This window comes from Strongylocentrotus purpuratus, unplaced genomic scaffold (genome assembly GCF_000002235.5).
Source record: "Strongylocentrotus purpuratus isolate Spur 01 unplaced genomic scaffold, Spur_5.0 spur5_scaffold_2, whole genome shotgun sequence".
NCBI classification, from domain to species: domain Eukaryota; kingdom Metazoa; phylum Echinodermata; class Echinoidea; order Camarodonta; family Strongylocentrotidae; genus Strongylocentrotus; species Strongylocentrotus purpuratus.
Window position 1 is genome coordinate 17,656,313 of NW_022145605.1, and position 19,228 is coordinate 17,675,540.

The window sequence follows — 19,228 nt, forward strand, 5'->3', positions numbered from 1 at the left end:
TCCACCGTAAATAATGAAGAAATAGAACTCGTTGTTTTATTGAGACCAAACAATTCGCCCCTGAGTAGCAACATATTAGAATCAAAGCTGTGTATTTACCCCGTCTTTTGCGCGACTCGTCATTTCTATAGGTCGAAGATGTGCACTGATCTTATTGTACCTTATAATTTCCTTGTCCCAAATCGTAAATAATGAACAGATAAACTTCTCAAAGTAATGTTTAACCGAGAAATTAAACTCCCAAGAATCTATTCTCCGTCACCATAGCAACTCAGTGGATAGCATCCTAGTCAAGTATTTGATTTTTCACTCTCTCTCGCATGGTTCAAAACTCTTGTATCGGTTTTGTTTCGTTCATTGATGTCTACTGATGATCGATGCATTATTCCCCCCAAACAAAAATAACAAGCAAGATAATGAGAAAGAAAAAAAATCAATTCAGATATGGTTGTTTGATCGAGACTTTTCAGCCCTCCCCCACAAATTGTATTCCCTCTTCGCTATGGTAACGGAATCGCATCCAGGCCAGGCTAGTCGTGAATTTTGCCTTGTCTCTTGCGTGGCTTATCATTCTTGGGTCGATGATGCGCCTTGTTGATCGCCTGTCTCGCTCGGCCAGCATGGGTGTGGTGTCCGGGGCAACCCTCGAATGGTTCCTGGGTAGAGAGAGGAAAACAAATAGAAGTTGTGGTTTAGGATTGATGTTAAGACGAGATGGTAAGAGTTTGAGGGGCGTAGGCTAACTGGTGGGGGGATGCAGGTGGTGACACCCCATCGTTAACAATTTCCGTCGGGACAGTATGCGATCATTGAGAGCAAAATAATGTCCTTGTTTCGTTTACATACATATTGGCAAATCGGAACAAATACTATTGATCTTTTTTTTAATGTTGTTGTTGTGGCTGTTTTGTTTTTGTATTGTGGCTGTTTATTAAAATATTTAAAGTCTCCGTCTGATAGAACTTGTTTAAGTTGTCGGAAAATTTGATAAACTGAACATCGAATGAAACAGAGGAGGGGAAAACGGGATCAGGAGCAAACGGTTTTTCTGGAATCTGTTTCGTTTTTTCTTTCTCCCCCCCCCCCCCTATTTTATATCCCTGGAGGAATGCAACTCCCTCGTTCGTCGGGATCTACCAAGTGTGAAATTAAATCATTTTAGCTTAATTACCGCAGGACAGATCATGCAGTCGTTAGCATTCGAGATCGTCTTGGCTCTGTGGATCTGCTGCACGCTGAACTGCCCATCCTCGGCAACCCTCCTCTCGGGGGCCTTGCCCGCATGCTCCCTCAAGAAATCCCGTATGCGATTGGAAACAATGTAGGGTAGTTCCAGTTTGCATCCGTATGTCAGGACTGCAAACGGCTGAAAAGAAAGTAAAAGATATTTAATTTCATTTCATTTATTTTCATATTTTCATGTTACATATACATTTCGAAATACCCTACAATTTAATGTTGTTGTGATGAAATCACAATCAATGATACATAATAAATAATATAAAGATATACATTCAGCAAACATTTATATTCACTTGTATTTGATGTTTACTTACAATATATCTCGGCTAGACCAGATTCCTACTTTATGTCCGATATAAAACGAAAGCGCATAATGGTTCTGATTTGGTCAAGCTGTCTCATAATTTTAAAGACGTTAATTAAAGTAAACTTAAGATTATTCCATGTTATGTAGAAGCCTGTTTCCTAAACGTCTCTTTTATAGAGAAGTAGATGAACGCCTTGTCTCAGGAGCTTGATTAATATATTATATTAAAAAATAAATCTTGTGCAGGGATTTGAATTTACAACCCACGTAAGCCTTTACTGATCAAAAGTCCCGAATTGATGCGCTCCCCCCCCCCCCCCCATTTCGCCAGTGATCCCAACTTATATAATTCTTTAGTGCGATGATAAGTAATCATGAGAGAACATCAAAGCTTGAAAGCCCTTTTTTTTTTTTTTAAATGTCATCCTTGCATAAGTTCCCCCTGTCTCTCTTGATGTAAAATTCGTTTAAAAATGAAATTCTTGGCGATTTTGTTATATCAAACTTTTAAAAATAATTAATAGAACAATAAATAGTTTTCATCCATCTGTACTTACTCTTTCCTTAGTGAGTTCTTTATAAGGAGTGATGATGTGTTTTCGTAGGCAACCTCGTGCGATTCTTCTAAATCTCGTCACTTCACTCATATCGGCACATGGATGGTAGAGAAAGACAGCCGCTCCATGCTGTGATAAATTGTTGAAGAAAGGTGATTTATGTGATTTATTTTTCGTTTCTGCATTCCATAGAAATATAAACAACTTTCGGTAACAACAAAAAAACATAATATACAAAAAAAATACTATCTGACAATCATAAATAAGCAAATAAACATATCATTATTTATATTAAACAATTATTATAGCAAACAAATACTGTCAAATTCTCATATTAGACAATAACATGAAAGATTAGAAGATTAGATGTAGAGGGGAAAAACAATGTACGTGCATGAAAAAGACGATGCACTGTTAAAATCATTCATTTTGCCAATCAATGAATTCAAATTGCCCAAATAATGTTTGTTCTCCGGAGCGTCCATGAATATAGTTTATCTTGATACTAATTTAATCTGTCATTACATATTGTATATCAAAATGAATGATACAAGAGATAACTAGTCCTAATTGGCTTGACCTAAAAATAAATCAAAGTGAACGCTTATTTCAGTCATTTGAAAGTTGATCCCTACGATCATTCCTAATTAAAAATGAGATCGACTGAAATGAAATTATGCAACGTTTTTGCTGTTGTTCTGATGAAAGCGACTGACACAAACCTAAAATTAGATCAGTTATCATATAATATGAAATGAAAACATAAATAATAGTGATTTCTTTAGTTAAAACAAAAAGAGCCATAGGCGATAACAACTTATTGTAATAAGTACTACCTTGTTGTTTATATTGTTTGTTTTTGTTTTAATTAATTAATCTAAAATGTTATGCTCACCTCTAGATTATGTAACCATCTCTGTTTGGGTAGATACCTATATTCTCCATACTTGGCCCAAAGAGGGCGATGTGCTCCGCTAGTTGGGATGACGTCATGATATACGATGGCTCGATTCATGCAGACGTGGATAGGCTGAAACGAAAGAAATATGAAAATATTATTACATTTTTTTCTTCTTCTTTTTCTTCTTCTTTTTCTGCTTATTTTTCTCATCATTCTACTTCTTCTTCTTCTTCATCTTTAATCTTCATCTTCGTATTCTTCTTCATTATCACAGGCCACCGTCTGATGAATGGTCGTATTCATCTAAACAATGGATCACATATCATTATGATATAATGTTAAGGTTATGTAATATGCCATAATAGTACTCTCACAGTTGAATAGATGACGCAAGAGGCTTTTGAAAAGCAACTGCTTAAGGTTGATTTTTCGAAAGTCTATGCTGTTGTGTTAGCTTCTCTTTTAAGCCCCGACTGCACTACTTATAGCTACTTGCGCCCTCTATATAGCAAACAATGCCTAATCGGTGACCATTGGTCCCCCATGATCCTCTTTTTCTTGTGTTTATTGAGAGCTGATGAGATAACCACCTGTCAGTGACCATGCAGGGAGGTCTAACCCCCCTGGCCAAACTAGTGCGGTGTGGCTTTAAAGGTACCGGCATAATTGTCAAATACACTCTATTTTTATTGCTTTTATTAATTCAAACCGACAATTAAATTGTATCGTTATTATTACATTTCCCCCATCGTTCTAGTATAAGACTTACGTTGTCGGTTTTTGTTGAGCAATGCTCGTCAATGCTTGATGTTACTTTGCTCGCCTGTGAGGGACAGAAAGAAAGAAAGGAAAAGGAGAACGGTTAAATCAGTGATCTTTACTCTTTTTTTAAAATCATTCATTCGCACTAAGACTTACCTATATAATCACATATATAATAGTAGTTATTGATATCCCCTCAAATGCAAGAAACATGACTGTATAAGTATTAATGGAAGAAGCTATAGGCCCCAAAGCCCATGCAACCCACCCCCCCCCCCCCCCCCCCAACCCTCTCTAAAAAAGATTCTGTAACTGCTTCTGCTCATAAACACAACAGCGTCGTTATGAATACAGATCGATTTCAGAAAATTACTGTGTTACTTGATACTGAATATAGAATGTACAATATCAATATAAGTGTTCATTGTTTGACTACAAAAATGTATTGTAGTTATTAAGTCATGTACTTATGTATATTAAAATAGAGGCGGATCCAGAAGGGGAGGGTCACAAGGGGTCCCTGCTCCCCCCCCCCCCCCCGCTAATACTTTGGAGCGTATTATTGCGCATGCAAAATTTGATTCCTTCATTTTGTGTGCCTCTATTTTTATTTCATATTATTATTTGAAACATGTAAGCCCCTGTATTTATACCTACATTATGTACTCATAATCTCCAACAACAAAAATATATAATCAGCATGAATTCTATGACTTTAAATCAAATAGTTTTTTTATAACTGAAATAGGGCCTGCGTTAATGCAATACAAATTATTTAATCAACCAAAAGTCAAGCGTGGAACATACTAATCTTAACGCTGACAATTACGTGGCCTATTAAAGATCATCGCATTATAAATTACTCATAAACAATTAATACTGTCACTCAATCACTTCAAATTATTGATGTATAGTGTTTGCCTTCTGTCTCCTTGTTTGATCAAAAATGGCGACAGACGGTGACTTAAATTACTCAATTTTCCGGCCAATATTATGCGCCAAAATTATTACCACAAATCAACACACTGTGTGGACATTTTTCCTTTTCGTTTTCCGAAATACGAAGTATGAAATGTAAATTGTTGTCCGATTATGAAGAGCAAAATAATCCGAGCATGAATATGCCCTGCCCCTCTCTCTATTTCTTCTGGTTGCGGTTAAGCTGAAAGTGCTTTGACTCATACAGATATGCCACAACATGATACTATAATGTCATGTTTGTGGCATATCCAGAAATTTATCTAAGAGAGGGGCGTAATCTTCCTCAGACGGGAGGGGCGTAATGTATTTGAGCAGCACCGCGTCCATTAGACCATTGCAAATTGTAATGGTTATTTCCAAGGCCTTAAATGTTTTTTTTTTCGTAGGGGGGGGGGGGGGGTGATATGTCGCTTTCATCCTTCTGCTATAGTACACTATAGTTGAAATTAAGACAGTGTCTTCCTTTTCTTCCCCTTGTTCTCCTCCTTATTTTAGTCATTAAAATGCCAAGAACAGTGCTTTACATTCAATGAATGCTTTGATCCCATCCTAAATACCTAAAAAGCTCATCGTAACATACAATCACGTATACTTTTACGTGCCGTTTGCTGTGATGTCATGAAACGGGACACCAAAAACCGCCATTTTTCGGATTATGATTTATTCAGATTCCATCGTTAATGACATGTTTGTGTGACAACCCCTACATTACTCATGAGTTATGAAATTTTGAATTGTTATACGATACCGCACTGCGGGTAAAGGAAGAATATATTTTGTACGTACATGTTGAACCAGTAGAAAAAGCGCATTGCTTTTATAGCTGTTTTTGTGGTTGAATTTTCATAGTTTTTTCCCCCTTCATTTTCTCATTCACATCTTTCCCCCTCTCTCTGTCTGTCTATCTCTCTCTTTCCGCCTCTCTCTCCCTCTCTCTCTCCCTCACCCTCTTTTCTTCCTGTCACTCTCTTTCATTGTTTTCCCCCTTCCTTTCTCTATCTTGTAACTCATATTTGATGAATGTATAATAAACAAGACAAGCCCTGCATGCTCATTTTGTACCGCTAGTTTTTATTTCTAAAAAACGATAAGAAACGAGAACATCGAAAATAATCGAGAAACAAATTTAAATGACACCGCAAAACCAATAATATTGAAGCAGGGTATTTGCAATTTTGTGTACCACCGATATAATATCGTTATGCGCGCTGCACATAATTCGCTGTTTCTTTCGACTATACGAAACAAACAAAAAAGACATTCCAATATAAAACACATGGCTTGCCTACATATTAAATCGCTTTCTGCTAGCTATTGGATAAGTTTTCAACCATTTCTATAAATGCAGCTTGTGAAAACAGCTGCCAAATATCCTTGGTATGATCAACCTTCTTCTGACTGAGGAGATATTATCAGTTATAGTTCCAAAATGATACAAGCTTTATTTATTTTTGGTCATTGCAATTAATTTCGATTGTTATGGGTCTCATTGTCAACAAACATAATTATATGATACGCCTATAGACTGGCATTATCATCAAACATTATTACGAGAATTAATATACGCACTCCTGTGTATGCATGCAGTTTAGGCCTTTATCAATGTTTCACACATCTTAAAATCAAATAATAAAAATTAAGTTATGATAATTATGCAATATAAACTGGTAAAAACAATTTTGTTGAACAATGTTTCAGAAAGCCCGACCTTTCCCAAATCCATCTTCATAGAGATCAAACTGATTGAGCCGAGCAGCTTGACGACCTATATCCATCGCCCTTGTACTGTTGCCTGGCAACGCAATTTTAGAACTCCGAGATAGGAATATTCCTTCAACGTACGCATATCAATCCTGATCGTCTGCTCGATCAAATTTCCAACCTAACAAATGCAGTTGTCTTAAGTTCTTCAATAAATCTCCATAGTGCGCTCTCATAGACAAACAATACATGCATTTGATTGGATATATCAATCGTCATCAATTATTGATAAGATAAAACTGAACAGAATGGCCCGCCTTGAAATGTCATTTGTCGCATTCGAAATTGGGGTAATACAGTGTAATTGTATTGTTATTATCTTCAATTAATTTCAATTCAAGAACGTTTATTAAATTAAGAAAAAGATCTACGTCATCAAAGCAGTGTCCTAGGCAAATATGAAGCAAGTTGTTTTGATTATAATCTGATTCGTTTCAGTGAAGATCATTATTATCAAATTCTCTTGGTCTGATAATGAAGATAAGTCAATTTAATATATATATATTTTTAATGGTTTATATCTAATAAATCGTTGCAATTCACATTAATCTATGAACGTTCACATAAGTCAATGGCCCAATACCGAATATACGACCTTTCTATTTTGTGCTCATAGTACAGATTTGAGCTTTTTGTTCTCAATTTGCTGAACAAATACACGATTATTGAGTACGGGCGTTGATCCATCTCCGGGATTGGAGGTGGGGCGGAGGTTCGGGGGGGGGGGGGGGTGCAAACGCACTTATTACAAAAAAAACATACGTTCTGTACCACTGGGATGGGGGTGGGGGGGGGGGCAAGTGACATCTGCCCCTAGAATAGATACCCATTGTTGTGTATGAGCTTCATTGAATATTTGGGGGAAATAATTATACAAAACGCAAAAGAAAATGTTTTATTTTTAACCAGCTTTTTTCTCCTGTCCTCCCTCCTCTGTATTTTGTTTCCATGCTCCCTTAAAGTAATTTACTGTATTACTTTAATGAATCAAAGTCATAGAGAGATACATTAATAAGACTGTTAGTAGTATATAGCTCTATGATCAAAGTACATATACCTTCAGGGCCACCATACATAATGCATTAGTGTGTTCACATCCTATATCTAAATTGTGAATTCTACTGCAAGTCAGTCCTAGCGTTGCAGAAGTGTATTTAGTATTCATGAATACAAATTCAATCCAATTCAATTACTGCAAGAACAAGTGCAATATGATTATGTTTATTATCAAGAACAATAGAGACTCCATTCGTAAGATAATCATTGTTAAGAGCAGTGACCCATCTTCTGAGGAGATAAATGGTTGTTGACAGCGTCTGAAAAAATAGGGAGAGGGGGGGGGGCGGGGGGAGGGGGCTATATTTACCCGTGCCTCGGCGAGCACCTTATTGGCCCACTGAATAGATTGAGAGAGACATTCACTCAGGCAGTCTCTATAATCTTTGCCGCGCACGAAATCTTAAAAATCTTCAGCCTTCTTTTCAGACGGGCTGTTTTCCTCCACCCCTCTCATTAATTTGTTTTATATTGAAGCAAGCTTCAATGAAATAATCAAAAATCCTGTCAGATGATTTTATTTTCAATGTATTGCAATTTTTGCAGAGTCAGCTAGAACAATGTATGTGAAAATATATTGTCAGTTGTTTTTCAGATAGAATGATGTTTTTTTCTTTATCCCCCTCTTATTTCTTTGACTGCCGGCTAACATGAAAATAATGACTACAAATGATGTGAGATTATTGTTAATGAATTGCAGTTTTTTTTTTACAGCGTTTTAAATATGTCTGTGAAAATATATTGTCAGTCGTTCTACAGATAGGCTGATACCATATAGGGCTATTTATTTTTATAGCAAGCTTCAATAAAATGATTTGACATTTTGTGAGATCATCGTCAATGAATTGCATTATTTGCACAGTCAGTTATAGTGCGATCTCCATGAAAATATATATTGTCAGTCGTTCTTCAGATCTGCCAAAGTTTCCCTTTTCCCCTCCCATATATTTTTCCCCGATCGCGGGCTTCAATAAAAATGATTACAATCGTTATATGACTCCATTGTTAATGGGTTACAGTCCTTGTACAATCCATTATTATTGTCTATGTCTATGAAAATAATGGTCATTCTTCAACATTCCGTGTCTTTCCAATGGGGATGTGTACTACAAATTCGCCGTAGGCTGTTTAATAATTAATATAATCATACATTGACATTTGGCAATTTATCAAATTGAACTTTGGATTTCCTACAAGGGACGTCGGGTATACACGTATGTATGAAGCATAGATATTCCATTCAATTAGAAGTATACATCTTTTTATTCCATACATGTACATCAACAAAATACTAAAGTAATACAATTCGTACTTACAAAATGACTAATCATAAGAGCAGAAACAGTTTTAAAAACAGGAAGAAGGCATAAATCCTAAAAGGCTAAAAGCATAGATTTGTCTCGGATTCGCCTAATATCGAACAATAAGCAACTACACAATAAACCATTTTGACATTTGTTAATTTCCAACAACAGACGCTGTGTTGTGCATGTATAATTATGTTATTTGACTAAAAATTTAACATAATATTTTATCGACAGTTTAGGTTCAGCAAAATAAGTCTGGAAAAGGCTAGTGGTATATGCATTCGAGTGCAATGTCACGTAGCGCGTGTAGTCATGGTAATTCTATGTCGGAGTTATTTATCTAAAAGGTCGGAGAATACTCCTATCTGATTGCAAATTTAAAGGCGCAATATTGGATTATTGTTTACAATAGTGTGTTCTTACCAGTGGGGGTTAATTTTGCGTTTTTTGTGTCCTGGCCGTCTATTGGGTTAAATGGAGAACATTTTACATTTTCTTTTGATGTTAGAGGTGAGTTTCCTAGAGACGTTGCTTTGAACATGCAGCCTTTGTTATGCGTCATCATGTTTTATGGTCATAATTAAATACCGTGAAAGTACAACAATACGCTTAAATTGTTCTTCTAATGAACACAAATCGCAAAGACATTCAAGTAGACAGGTGACTAGTGGATACGTCGTCGGACTGTGGAACACAGAGTTCGCGGTTCGAGTCCCGCCCAATGTCCTTTAGCAAGACATCACTCTACATTTGCCACATTCCACCCATGTGTTAAATGGGTACCGGTAGGATATCGGTAGCCTATAGCAGAGCTGGGTAATATTATGTGCCTCCAGCGCCTTGAATGGTGCATAATTATGTGCGCTGTAGAAATATTTAATAGTATAGTATTATTAAGAAATCAACTCATGGGCAATTCGAATTCCATATTGTGTATCCCATAGAAATAATGTTCAGATTACGTAATGTGTTATGTTTGCACTTTTCGACGGGTGAGGAGAAGGCTAATTAAATTGCCTATAGGGTTAATTTTTCGAAAGGTTTTGCGATGATCCTTACGGTGAAGCTCAGAGAAAGTGTCATCACCCAAACGCGGATCTCCATGGCATTTTTTTTTAAGACGATTTTTTAAAAATAATTTTTATTACGTAATTTTTATATTTTAATTTAGTGCTCACACTACCCCCCCCCCCCCCCACCCCCTCCCCCACTGCATGAGGTAAAATAACGATCTGCGCGATATGCAAATTTCCGGGGAAAAAATATAGTACTCACTGAGCGAAATATCGGGCGGTGCGATGTTCAAATTTCAGGCTCCCCCCCCCCCTATTGCCAAATCCTGGATCCGCCACTGTCATCACCTGTTACCAATATCGAGGAGGAATATCTAAATTTCCTCGGGACATGATGACATAATGATGGAAGGAAGATAATTGTTTACATCGTGAAAGTCTGTTCACTCTTCAAGGTTCGAGCTTTCCGATAAATTTTAATTTGTCTAATTACACTCCTCATTATATTATTAGTGGGATGTTTTATTATCTTTTTTTACTACAACTAATTATCGCCTTATCTGATATAATTAACTTTCAAGGCAATATCATCTACAATGATAATCTTGCATGTAGAATTATTTATATCCCACCAAATCAATTCGTATACATTGTCAGCTGCATGATATTACCCTCATTTATGTGTTGTTGTTTTTTTGTGGCTGTTTGAGAGATTGAAGGAAAAAAAAGGGTTCCTTTTTAAAAGAATCAAAAGACAATGTATCGGTTAAATTATAGACCTATTAAATTTCTTGAGCCAGCAAAATAAAATTCTAATTTGTTAGTAATTTCAAAATATGATCTCATTAAAGAAAGCCAGAATAGAATAATCAGTATATCTGTATACCTAATAAGTGAGCAAAGCAAAATAATATCGGAAAGAAATAAAAAAAAATCTGATCAAACGTTTTGAAAATCCCAAAACACTCAATATTTCACAGAAGAAAAAAAATGGCCAAGCTCTCTTAGGGATTTATGGAATAATACCTTTAAATATCTAACTAGCAACAGACCGTGTACAGGCATACTAAATGATGCATTCAACCTTACCGCTGTATATTGGGGCTAGACGTTACGGTTCATGACACCTCTCGCCTTCCCCGAGTCTTTCATATATATATATGCATAATTATGTTAAAACGTTTCTATCATACTGAAATGTTTAAGTGTCTCAATCAAAATAATGAATTCCATTTTATACTATATTGCGTTTACATTTTGTTAAACGCTTGTCCATTGAGTCAATTCAATATAGTGTATCAATTTAATTTATTTCATTATCGATCATAATGTTGTTATATAGATACGAGTACTTTAAGTCGCAAATGTTTTATTTCATAATATGCCAGTAAGGATAAACGCTTTTGTTAAAACGTATGCTTTGTATTTATTCTACTTCTTTCATGTTGCATCTGTCATGTTTGTCATCATTTTAAATAAAATTAGTAGTATATAATTATAGCAACCGCATCATGCTTTGCTTGTGTGGACACAAGCTTATGTTAGACGATTAAAATATTGTGGTATTAATTCATTTCTTTCATTACGCATCTGACAAAATGTTTGCACATCCCGAAAGATATCTATGGTAAACCAAATCGTACAATAGTCGGGTTTTTCTTTCAAAATCATAGTCGTTTTTATACCTTGTCAAATTATTCTTACATTGTTGTATTCAAGAAAAAATCAGCAAGATCTCTTTTTATGCATAGCTGCTACCTCTCTATTTCCATCTTACATACTTAGCCCATATGTTTGCCGCAATAAATTTCCATTACAAAACACATCACATGCGGTTTCTGCAATTCAGTCCTCAGTCAAGTGTACTTTGTCGCAATCAGCCCCGCACACTTGAAAAGCAAGCCAACATGATTACCAAGCATTGGTTTAAACATGGACCCTATACTACAAATAGTTTAAAGGCAGAATCTCGCGTTTAAAGTGAAATGAAAGTTGTTGAAACGTGCTTAAAGTTTCACCATGAGAAACTTGAAATAGGAGATTGCTCAGCTTCAAGTAATGTGATTATCATTTATTCTATTTCCGATAATATTACATTCCCTCATTTTGTATTATTGTGGTTAAAAAAATATGCGTATAATTATGACTGAAATTAATTATAGTTAAACATATTCCCTTTTTTTCTTTAATGAATAAGATTCTGCACGATTGTCCCTGAAATGATGTGACACGATTATACCTACAAGGTCAGAAGACACAACTGAACCCTGTTTCATAAATCTTTTTATCAGTAACAAGCTACAATAATGAATTGTTATAAGCTGCTGAAATCGTGGCATTTGTCTGGCTGAGAGCCATTTGACAGGCGCCTGGTTAGAATATTTTTTTCTGGGTTCTTTCTTCTCTTTACTTAAACACGTATTCTGATCAAATGTAATTTTTGATGAAAAATATTGAAATTGGCAAAATGAATAATCTTGTATTCTTTAAACTAAATCACTGGGACGATCAATTGTCTGTGATGGGGATTCTATCTCTAAATCCATTTTTACCGCACGTCAAAATCACATTAAAGTCAACACGGAACAAAATTAATGTTCATTTATATAGAAACACATGCAAAAATACTTCATCGTATGTTTTCCTTTTTTTCCTTCTTCTTCTTCTTCTTCTTCTTCTTCTTCTTCTTCTTCTTCTTCTACTTCTTTTATTTCTTCTCCTTCTCCTCCCTCTTCTTCTTCTCCTTCTTGTTCTTCTTCATTATTGAATTATTCATTTAACAACAACATGACAAAGCATAGATAGTATATTCTGAATCCGAATCTACAACGTAGCAGATTTCAAAAAACAGTAGTGTTCTATAAACACTGCTGAATTGGGCTTTCCACCGATTTTTGTCTATGTACATGTATAAATATTTCATTTTGTATATTTTACTATGTATAATATTTTTATCTGATTTCGGAAATAAAAACAACAACAAAAACAACAACAAAAGATTAAAAAACCCACATGTTCCTCCCATGAATGAGTCTGCACAGCTGAAATCAATTAAACATGATCCTTTTCCGATTGTTCATTGCTGATTCTAATTCTAATTTTTCATAATACCCTCAATGTCAGAGAGTTAAAGAAATCTGAATAATGCCAATAGAAACATTATGCCTGTTTCTTGTTTGTTCGCCAAGTATTGTTTTCGTTGATAAGCTTGGCCCAATTGCATAAAACTTACCATTGATGGTAACATGCCATCAATGGCAAGTACCATGGTAACAGGGCTCAACAGCCAATCAAAATCAAGGTTACCGTGGTAGTTACCATTGATGGCAAAGTTACCATCAATGGTAAGTTTTGTGCAACGGGACCAAGTTTATCTTTATTTGACCTGTCCTTTATAACTGAAGGAAAAGCTGTGATATTTTCATCATTTTCGCTTCGCAGATAAACAGATATAATGGAGAATAACATTTCTAACTCTAAACCTAAACCTAACCCTAGACAAATTTCTTAGCAGTTTATTAAATACGGGCCCATGTTCCTGCAGCGGTGCAAGTACGGTGGTGTCGCATGCTGGGATTCGAACCAGAGGGTGCAAAACGCAGTGCTCAACGAAAACCTCGCTACCTTTAACTTTATGAATGGTTGTAGATTATTTTCTCTTACCTTGTTTGAATTCCATCTTTCTGTGGTACACGCAAATGCATCATGGGAACCGTCCCAGTCAATGGTCAAATTGGTCTGCAAAGAAAGAAAATTCTAGAAGTTTTAAGACTACGAGCAGAAACATTTGTGATACAGCATGATAGCACACGAGACAGAATCATTGAAAAATAGTTTTTAAGACTTGTTTTTATTCTGAAAAAGAAGAAGGCTCTCATGTTTTACAGCTCTGTTAAGTTCAACCTTCCTGATTATGATGTTTAAGGTGGGGAACCTAAAATTATTTTGTATTATGTTTGTTTATGAAATTTTCCCTCGAATATTATTGTTGTAAAGACATCTTTAATGTAATGTTTAAATACAAAAAGTAAAAAAAAGTGCACCATTCGCAAATGAAACTCGCGCTTAAACTGCATGTGCGTTATTTTAATAGTGAGAATTAGAAAGGGATGCAGAGAGGCAAATAATGCCCTGTGCCCGCTTCATTTTTTATTCACATTAAGTAACAATAATAATTTCTTGTGTAGCGCTCATGCCTGTCAAACTGTCAATAAACAATATAACATTTTTATCTCTCTAGGCTTGGGGGAAAAGAGTGGGTAAAATGCAGAAGAGGTGAAGTGTAAAGAATTAAGGAGAGGTGAAAAGGGAGAAGGGGGAGGAGGAGGAGAAAGAGAAGTGGGATGGGAAGGAGGCGGAGGAGAAGGCGGAGGAGAAGGCAGAGGGAAAGTGTTTCGTCTACATGATATGGAAGAAAGGAGGTGAAGAAGGAGATGAAGAGAGAGGGGGGGGGGGGGGGAGAGAGAAAGGCGAGAAGAAGGGAGAGAAAACAGGGGCGGTTCTGAAAGCTCACTTAACTTTCCTCTAACTTTCCTTTTAAATCTTCATTCATTGAGCGCTCATGCAGTTGAAACGCCGACAATCATCCTACGTTGAGCAATGGGGAGAAGAAGTGGGAAAGATGAGGTGAAGGAAAGAAATAATATGAAGAAGCGGAGGAAGAGGAGAAGAAGAAGAAGAGAGGAAGAAAAAGAAGAAGAATGGGGTAGAAGAAGGAGAGAAGGAGGAGGGGATGATTAGGAAGAGGGACGCATAATAATTGTTACCTTTCCATCGTCACACTTGGCGTTTGAGACTCCCATGGGTATTCCACCATGTTCATCCTGCCCGGGTGCCAGTGTTCCACTGTAACTCAAAAACGGAGGCAGAGTTACCGTTGCTAAGGTAACATCTGCCAGGAGGATACTGCTAAGCGCGAAAAGAAGGAGGAGCGAGATGTTCGAGATAAATCGCATGTCGCTGGCCCATTCAGTTGATAAGCTCATCTGTATGAAAAACACAGCATCTTATATGTTATAAATTCAATCACCATGACTGCGCTACGTGTACGTTACAATAAGAAGTATAGAATCAACACCGTACGCGCAGTGAAGTTTTTATGACGTCACCGAATAAAGACCATTATGCGCGCACATTCAGGTTATTATGACATCATAGAATAAACATCGCACGCACATTAACATTGATAGTATTGTGACATCACAATAGAATACACAACATGCGCATTGAAGTAATTGTGACATCATAATACTAATAAAGACCAGCTGCGCATAAGAGTTATTGTGACATCATAGAATACACACCTTAAGCGCATTGGAGTAACAACGAATGAAAACACTAGATTTGTTGTTGTTACGATAACAGACGTATGAGCAGAAATAATTGGCTGATTATACATTTGATTCCAAATGTAGAGCAATAATAAATATCAATAATATTAAAATGGGACATGCCATGAAACATCATTTCTCTTAGGCCTCGAGGGAAAACAAATTGGTATGTTATGATTATTTTTTTAATAAATTTGGCGGAAGCATATTTGAGGCATTTCATGATTATTCTAAGCCATTCTTTTAAACAACCGCACAGTTCGAAACTCGAATCCACGCCGCAGCACTAACGTCCTTTTTGCAAGACATCATAACCTACATGTGCCACCCTCGACCCAGGCGTAGCAAGTCTTTACCTGGTATGATTTAATCCCGTAATGCACGGATGCCGGTTCTCAAACCTAGGTAATGATATCCAAAGTTCCTTTGGAAGCGCATAGAGACGTTATGCTGACAAGTCATGCACTATACAAAAACTTGAAGTTATTAATATTATTACCATTATTATAATTATTATTATTATTATTATCAATATTATTATTATCATTATTGTTATGCTTTCTAGTCAATAATCAGGATTAAAAAAAACATTTCTTAATATATTCATCAAAATATAAGCAAGAATATAAAAGTCTTTAAGTTCCATTATCTCACTTTGTCTTCATTTTAATAATGCAAGTGAATTCACTATAATAGATTTAAAACGTTACTTAGGCGCAAGTTCGTATTTTATTTCTTGCTCATAATTTTGATATTTTAGGGGAATTAATTAATCATTTTTTAATTTTTGACATATTCAATCTATTTTTCAAAATATTAAAAAAACAAGGCAAATCAAAGCAAATTCAGCTTATCGGTATAAAAAAAAATGGTTAAGCACAATAGTTCAAACAAGAGGAGGGGGAGCCAGTCCGTGAAGATGTACAATTTAATAATGCTTATAATTTATGCCAGCATACCGGTGTAATTCACAAATATTGCAATAATAATAATTGATGGGTTTCCGCCACATACCGACGTCTGATCTACCTCTGATGATTACAAACGATCGTTCGGAAGTGCGAGTTCATGACATTTGCCATTTCATTCATTCTAACCTTTTATCAGACTATTTACAAAATGTGTGAAAATGTATAGGCCAACACGTTTACCTATTAGCGACGATCAATTACAATGTCCTGTTACATATCCTTGTATCTCAAAAGGGAGAATGCAAAGTGCATTAACGTTCCTAGATCGGACAAAACATTACGCTTACCTATGTATGCAATTTACAACCTGACTACTGAAATACAATTATTCGTAGCAGGTTAATGACATAATTCGTCACGAGGCACTGAACAAAATACATCCAATTGTTGCCAGGTAGGGCAAACATTATGGCTTGTCTTACCTAGCAACAAATTATATGCAATACACATTCTGAATATTGAAATACGATTAATCGTAGAAGGTGAATGAAATAATTTGTAACGAGGCACTGAACAAATTTTTTTGCTTTAAATTTGATTACATTACGGACATGGCCTATTTGATTACATCACGAAAATGCATATTCTTGCAAAGCTCTTTATCATAAAATATGCTACGCAAGTAAGATTCCATCTCTTATTCTTCCGCCTGTAGATCTCTTATCCTCGAAGGTATTGGGTTATGAAGTATGCATTACATAGAATACATCTGACCAGGCACCAGTGGGGCTGCTCTTACAGCTGTAGGCCAATTTTTGATGTTTTAAAAAATTCAGGAAACGAAAGATCTATTTTCGAATATAATTATAAAGGCTCAATGAAATGTCTCGGAAGCGAAAGATATAAATAATCAGCGATATGCCCACATGCATGTTTGAAATGTTTTGGGTAAAATTGTTCTTCTTTTTTTCAATCAATCAAAAAAAAAAAAAAAAAATGATTACATAGATAAATACGAGAAGGTGGCTTTCCTCGAAATAGCTGGGAAAATTGGAATGTATGTGCCTTTAAAATGTGAAAAGTCGAAGATGAAGGATTAAAAACTTACCTGAGAAAGTAAATCGTCCGAATGTACTAACGATGGGAACAAACAGACTGAATATCTCAGATAATATGCAGCAAATCGTCTTTTTATTAGAAATCACAACCGCGGCAAACCGTAATGAGATGCGATCGATGCAAAGTCAGTGAGCATATGCTTGCCGTAAACAGAGCTGTCATTTGACACAATGCAAGTATCGCATCTCTGGCGAATCGCCCTGGGTTAACAAGGCAATACGGCACAGAACAATGCGGGCGGCGTAATCAGATGAATGTCGTAAATGCGAGCTTTACGCCTTGTGCTCGCTGTCGCCTCTCTCGGGTATCAATCAACGCGCGAGGAGAGTTGTAAAAAAAGAGTGCATTGCACGCCACGGATCGGAATTTGTCATGCTTTTTCGTACAGTTTACGCGGACCGTTTACGATGTGCGGAGTGTAGGTGGCGCCGTGCTTGACGGAGTTGATGAAATATCAACTATGGGCTGGTTATGAAATTTGAAGTTTTCTGAGGTTTTCTGGATATGAAAATGTTTCATTGTGAATCATGAAGAGCTAATGGAATTCGAATTGAGCAAAATTGTGACTCGATAGGGGGACCGGGGGCGGGGGTAGGGGCGGGGTTGGCACTTTCGGTCCGTGCCCCTTTAAAACCCAACCCGGAATAAAAGAGACGTGGCCCCCCGGTGGGGTCACTCAATGTGACTGTGTTCCTATATCCCTCTTAAAATCATTTGACCTCAATGCTACCTGGAAAAGAAAGAAAACTTCTGTTCAGAATAAAGTAGTGCCCCATTTTCTTAATATTACAAAATCAATGGCTCGCCCTTTCATTACAGTTCCTTTTCCTCTTAGTTATTGATCATCCGCGTCTCTATCCCTGCCCCCCCCCCTCCCCTCCCTCTCTCTCCTCTCTCTAGATTTGGCTAAAACTTTTTTATTTTTGGAGTGGAGTAGGCCTTTAACACATACGCAAACACAGAAATTCTCTCTAACCATAATTAATGTCTCTATCAGCCCCTGCTTCCCCAGCACCAACCTACGAATCTCACTGACAATGAGATACTTCTAGAACTTCGAATATGACAAGATTCCCATGCCATTAGACGTTATATAGTGTTACAAGCCAAGTCATCATTTTAGAGTTTAAATTGTTCACAATTTCCCTTATGAAACAGATGCAGTTATTAGATTTTGTGTGATTCACGATACTAACCTTTAAAGGTTAAAATGTGTGATTTTAACCGTTGCTAGATCTTTTATTATCATTATTCTAAAAATCGCATCACTGTTTAACCATCTTTTAAATTATTATAAACTAAGGATTTGTCTTTTGCATTCATTTCTACTTCACATTACATGCACTGCCCTTCTTCCTTAAAATCTCTTTCACTTCACGTTTTGTTTTCAATTTTTTCTATTTTCATCAACGAAGTTTCAGTCTTCTAATTCTAAGTTAGTACACGTAATAATTTGAGGATTATGGGAGGATTCATACATTCATCACATAGCAAAGTATGCAGGTAGATCCGATGGTAGTCTCGGGTCAACTGCCCGTAAGCTCGAGGTCTCTTTATTATTAATTTCCTCACTTCCGTTCTGCCTCCTCAGTAGCACACAGAGGATTTACGTAAACAGTCCGATGACTCACGGCAGACGACCAAAGAGTTTTTATTCGGTGATTCAGAGATTTATCCCGCACATTTCCCCTTTACCCACTTACTTCTTAGATGCTTTCAAATCTTATACAAAGTTTTGGGAGAATCGAAAGTGCATCGGGCGGATTGAAAACAATACAGATACTCGAAGCGATGGAGATGGTTTATCTTTTTGATGACTGACGTGTTATCGGTATTCATCGTACTGTTCTTTGCGCTGATCGTGCCGTTATCATCGTTGATCGTAACTTTGTGTCAGGATTTGATTGAAGTTTGATGGACTTGATTATAAACCCTTCATCACCGCCTTAGTGTTATCGGCAGCATCAGGTACGAAGTCACC

At 36.4% G+C, this 19,228-nt stretch overlaps 1 protein-coding gene across 1 annotated transcript; it reads right to left on the minus strand.

Moving 5' to 3' along the window:
- Positions 1-13: 13 nt before the first annotated feature.
- LOC100888169 lies at positions 14-17,328 on the minus strand. Its single transcript, XM_030991848.1, has 8 exons — positions 17,237-17,328; positions 14,654-14,872; positions 13,551-13,625; positions 3,777-3,830; positions 3,002-3,136; positions 2,107-2,235; positions 1,172-1,366; positions 14-656 (listed from the first exon to the last, which is right to left on the minus strand). Exons 2-8 carry the CDS (start codon positions 14,870-14,872, stop codon positions 531-533), a joined length of 933 nt encoding a protein of 310 aa, XP_030847708.1. The 5' UTR covers positions 17,237-17,328; the 3' UTR covers positions 14-530.
- Positions 17,329-19,228: the final 1,900 nt, after the last annotated feature.

Coding starts and splice junctions, on each gene's coding strand:
- LOC100888169 (XM_030991848.1), bottom strand. CDS start 14,872: ATGAGCTTATCAACTGAATGGGCCAGCGACATGCGATTTATCTCGAAC. Junction 13,626..14,653: donor CCAAGTGTGACGATGGAAAG/GTAACAATTATT, acceptor CTTTCTTTGCAG/ACCAATTTGACCATTGACTG. Junction 1,367..2,106: donor AAGAACTCACTAAGGAAAGA/GTAAGTACAGAT, acceptor CTTTCTTTTCAG/CCGTTTGCAGTCCTGACATA.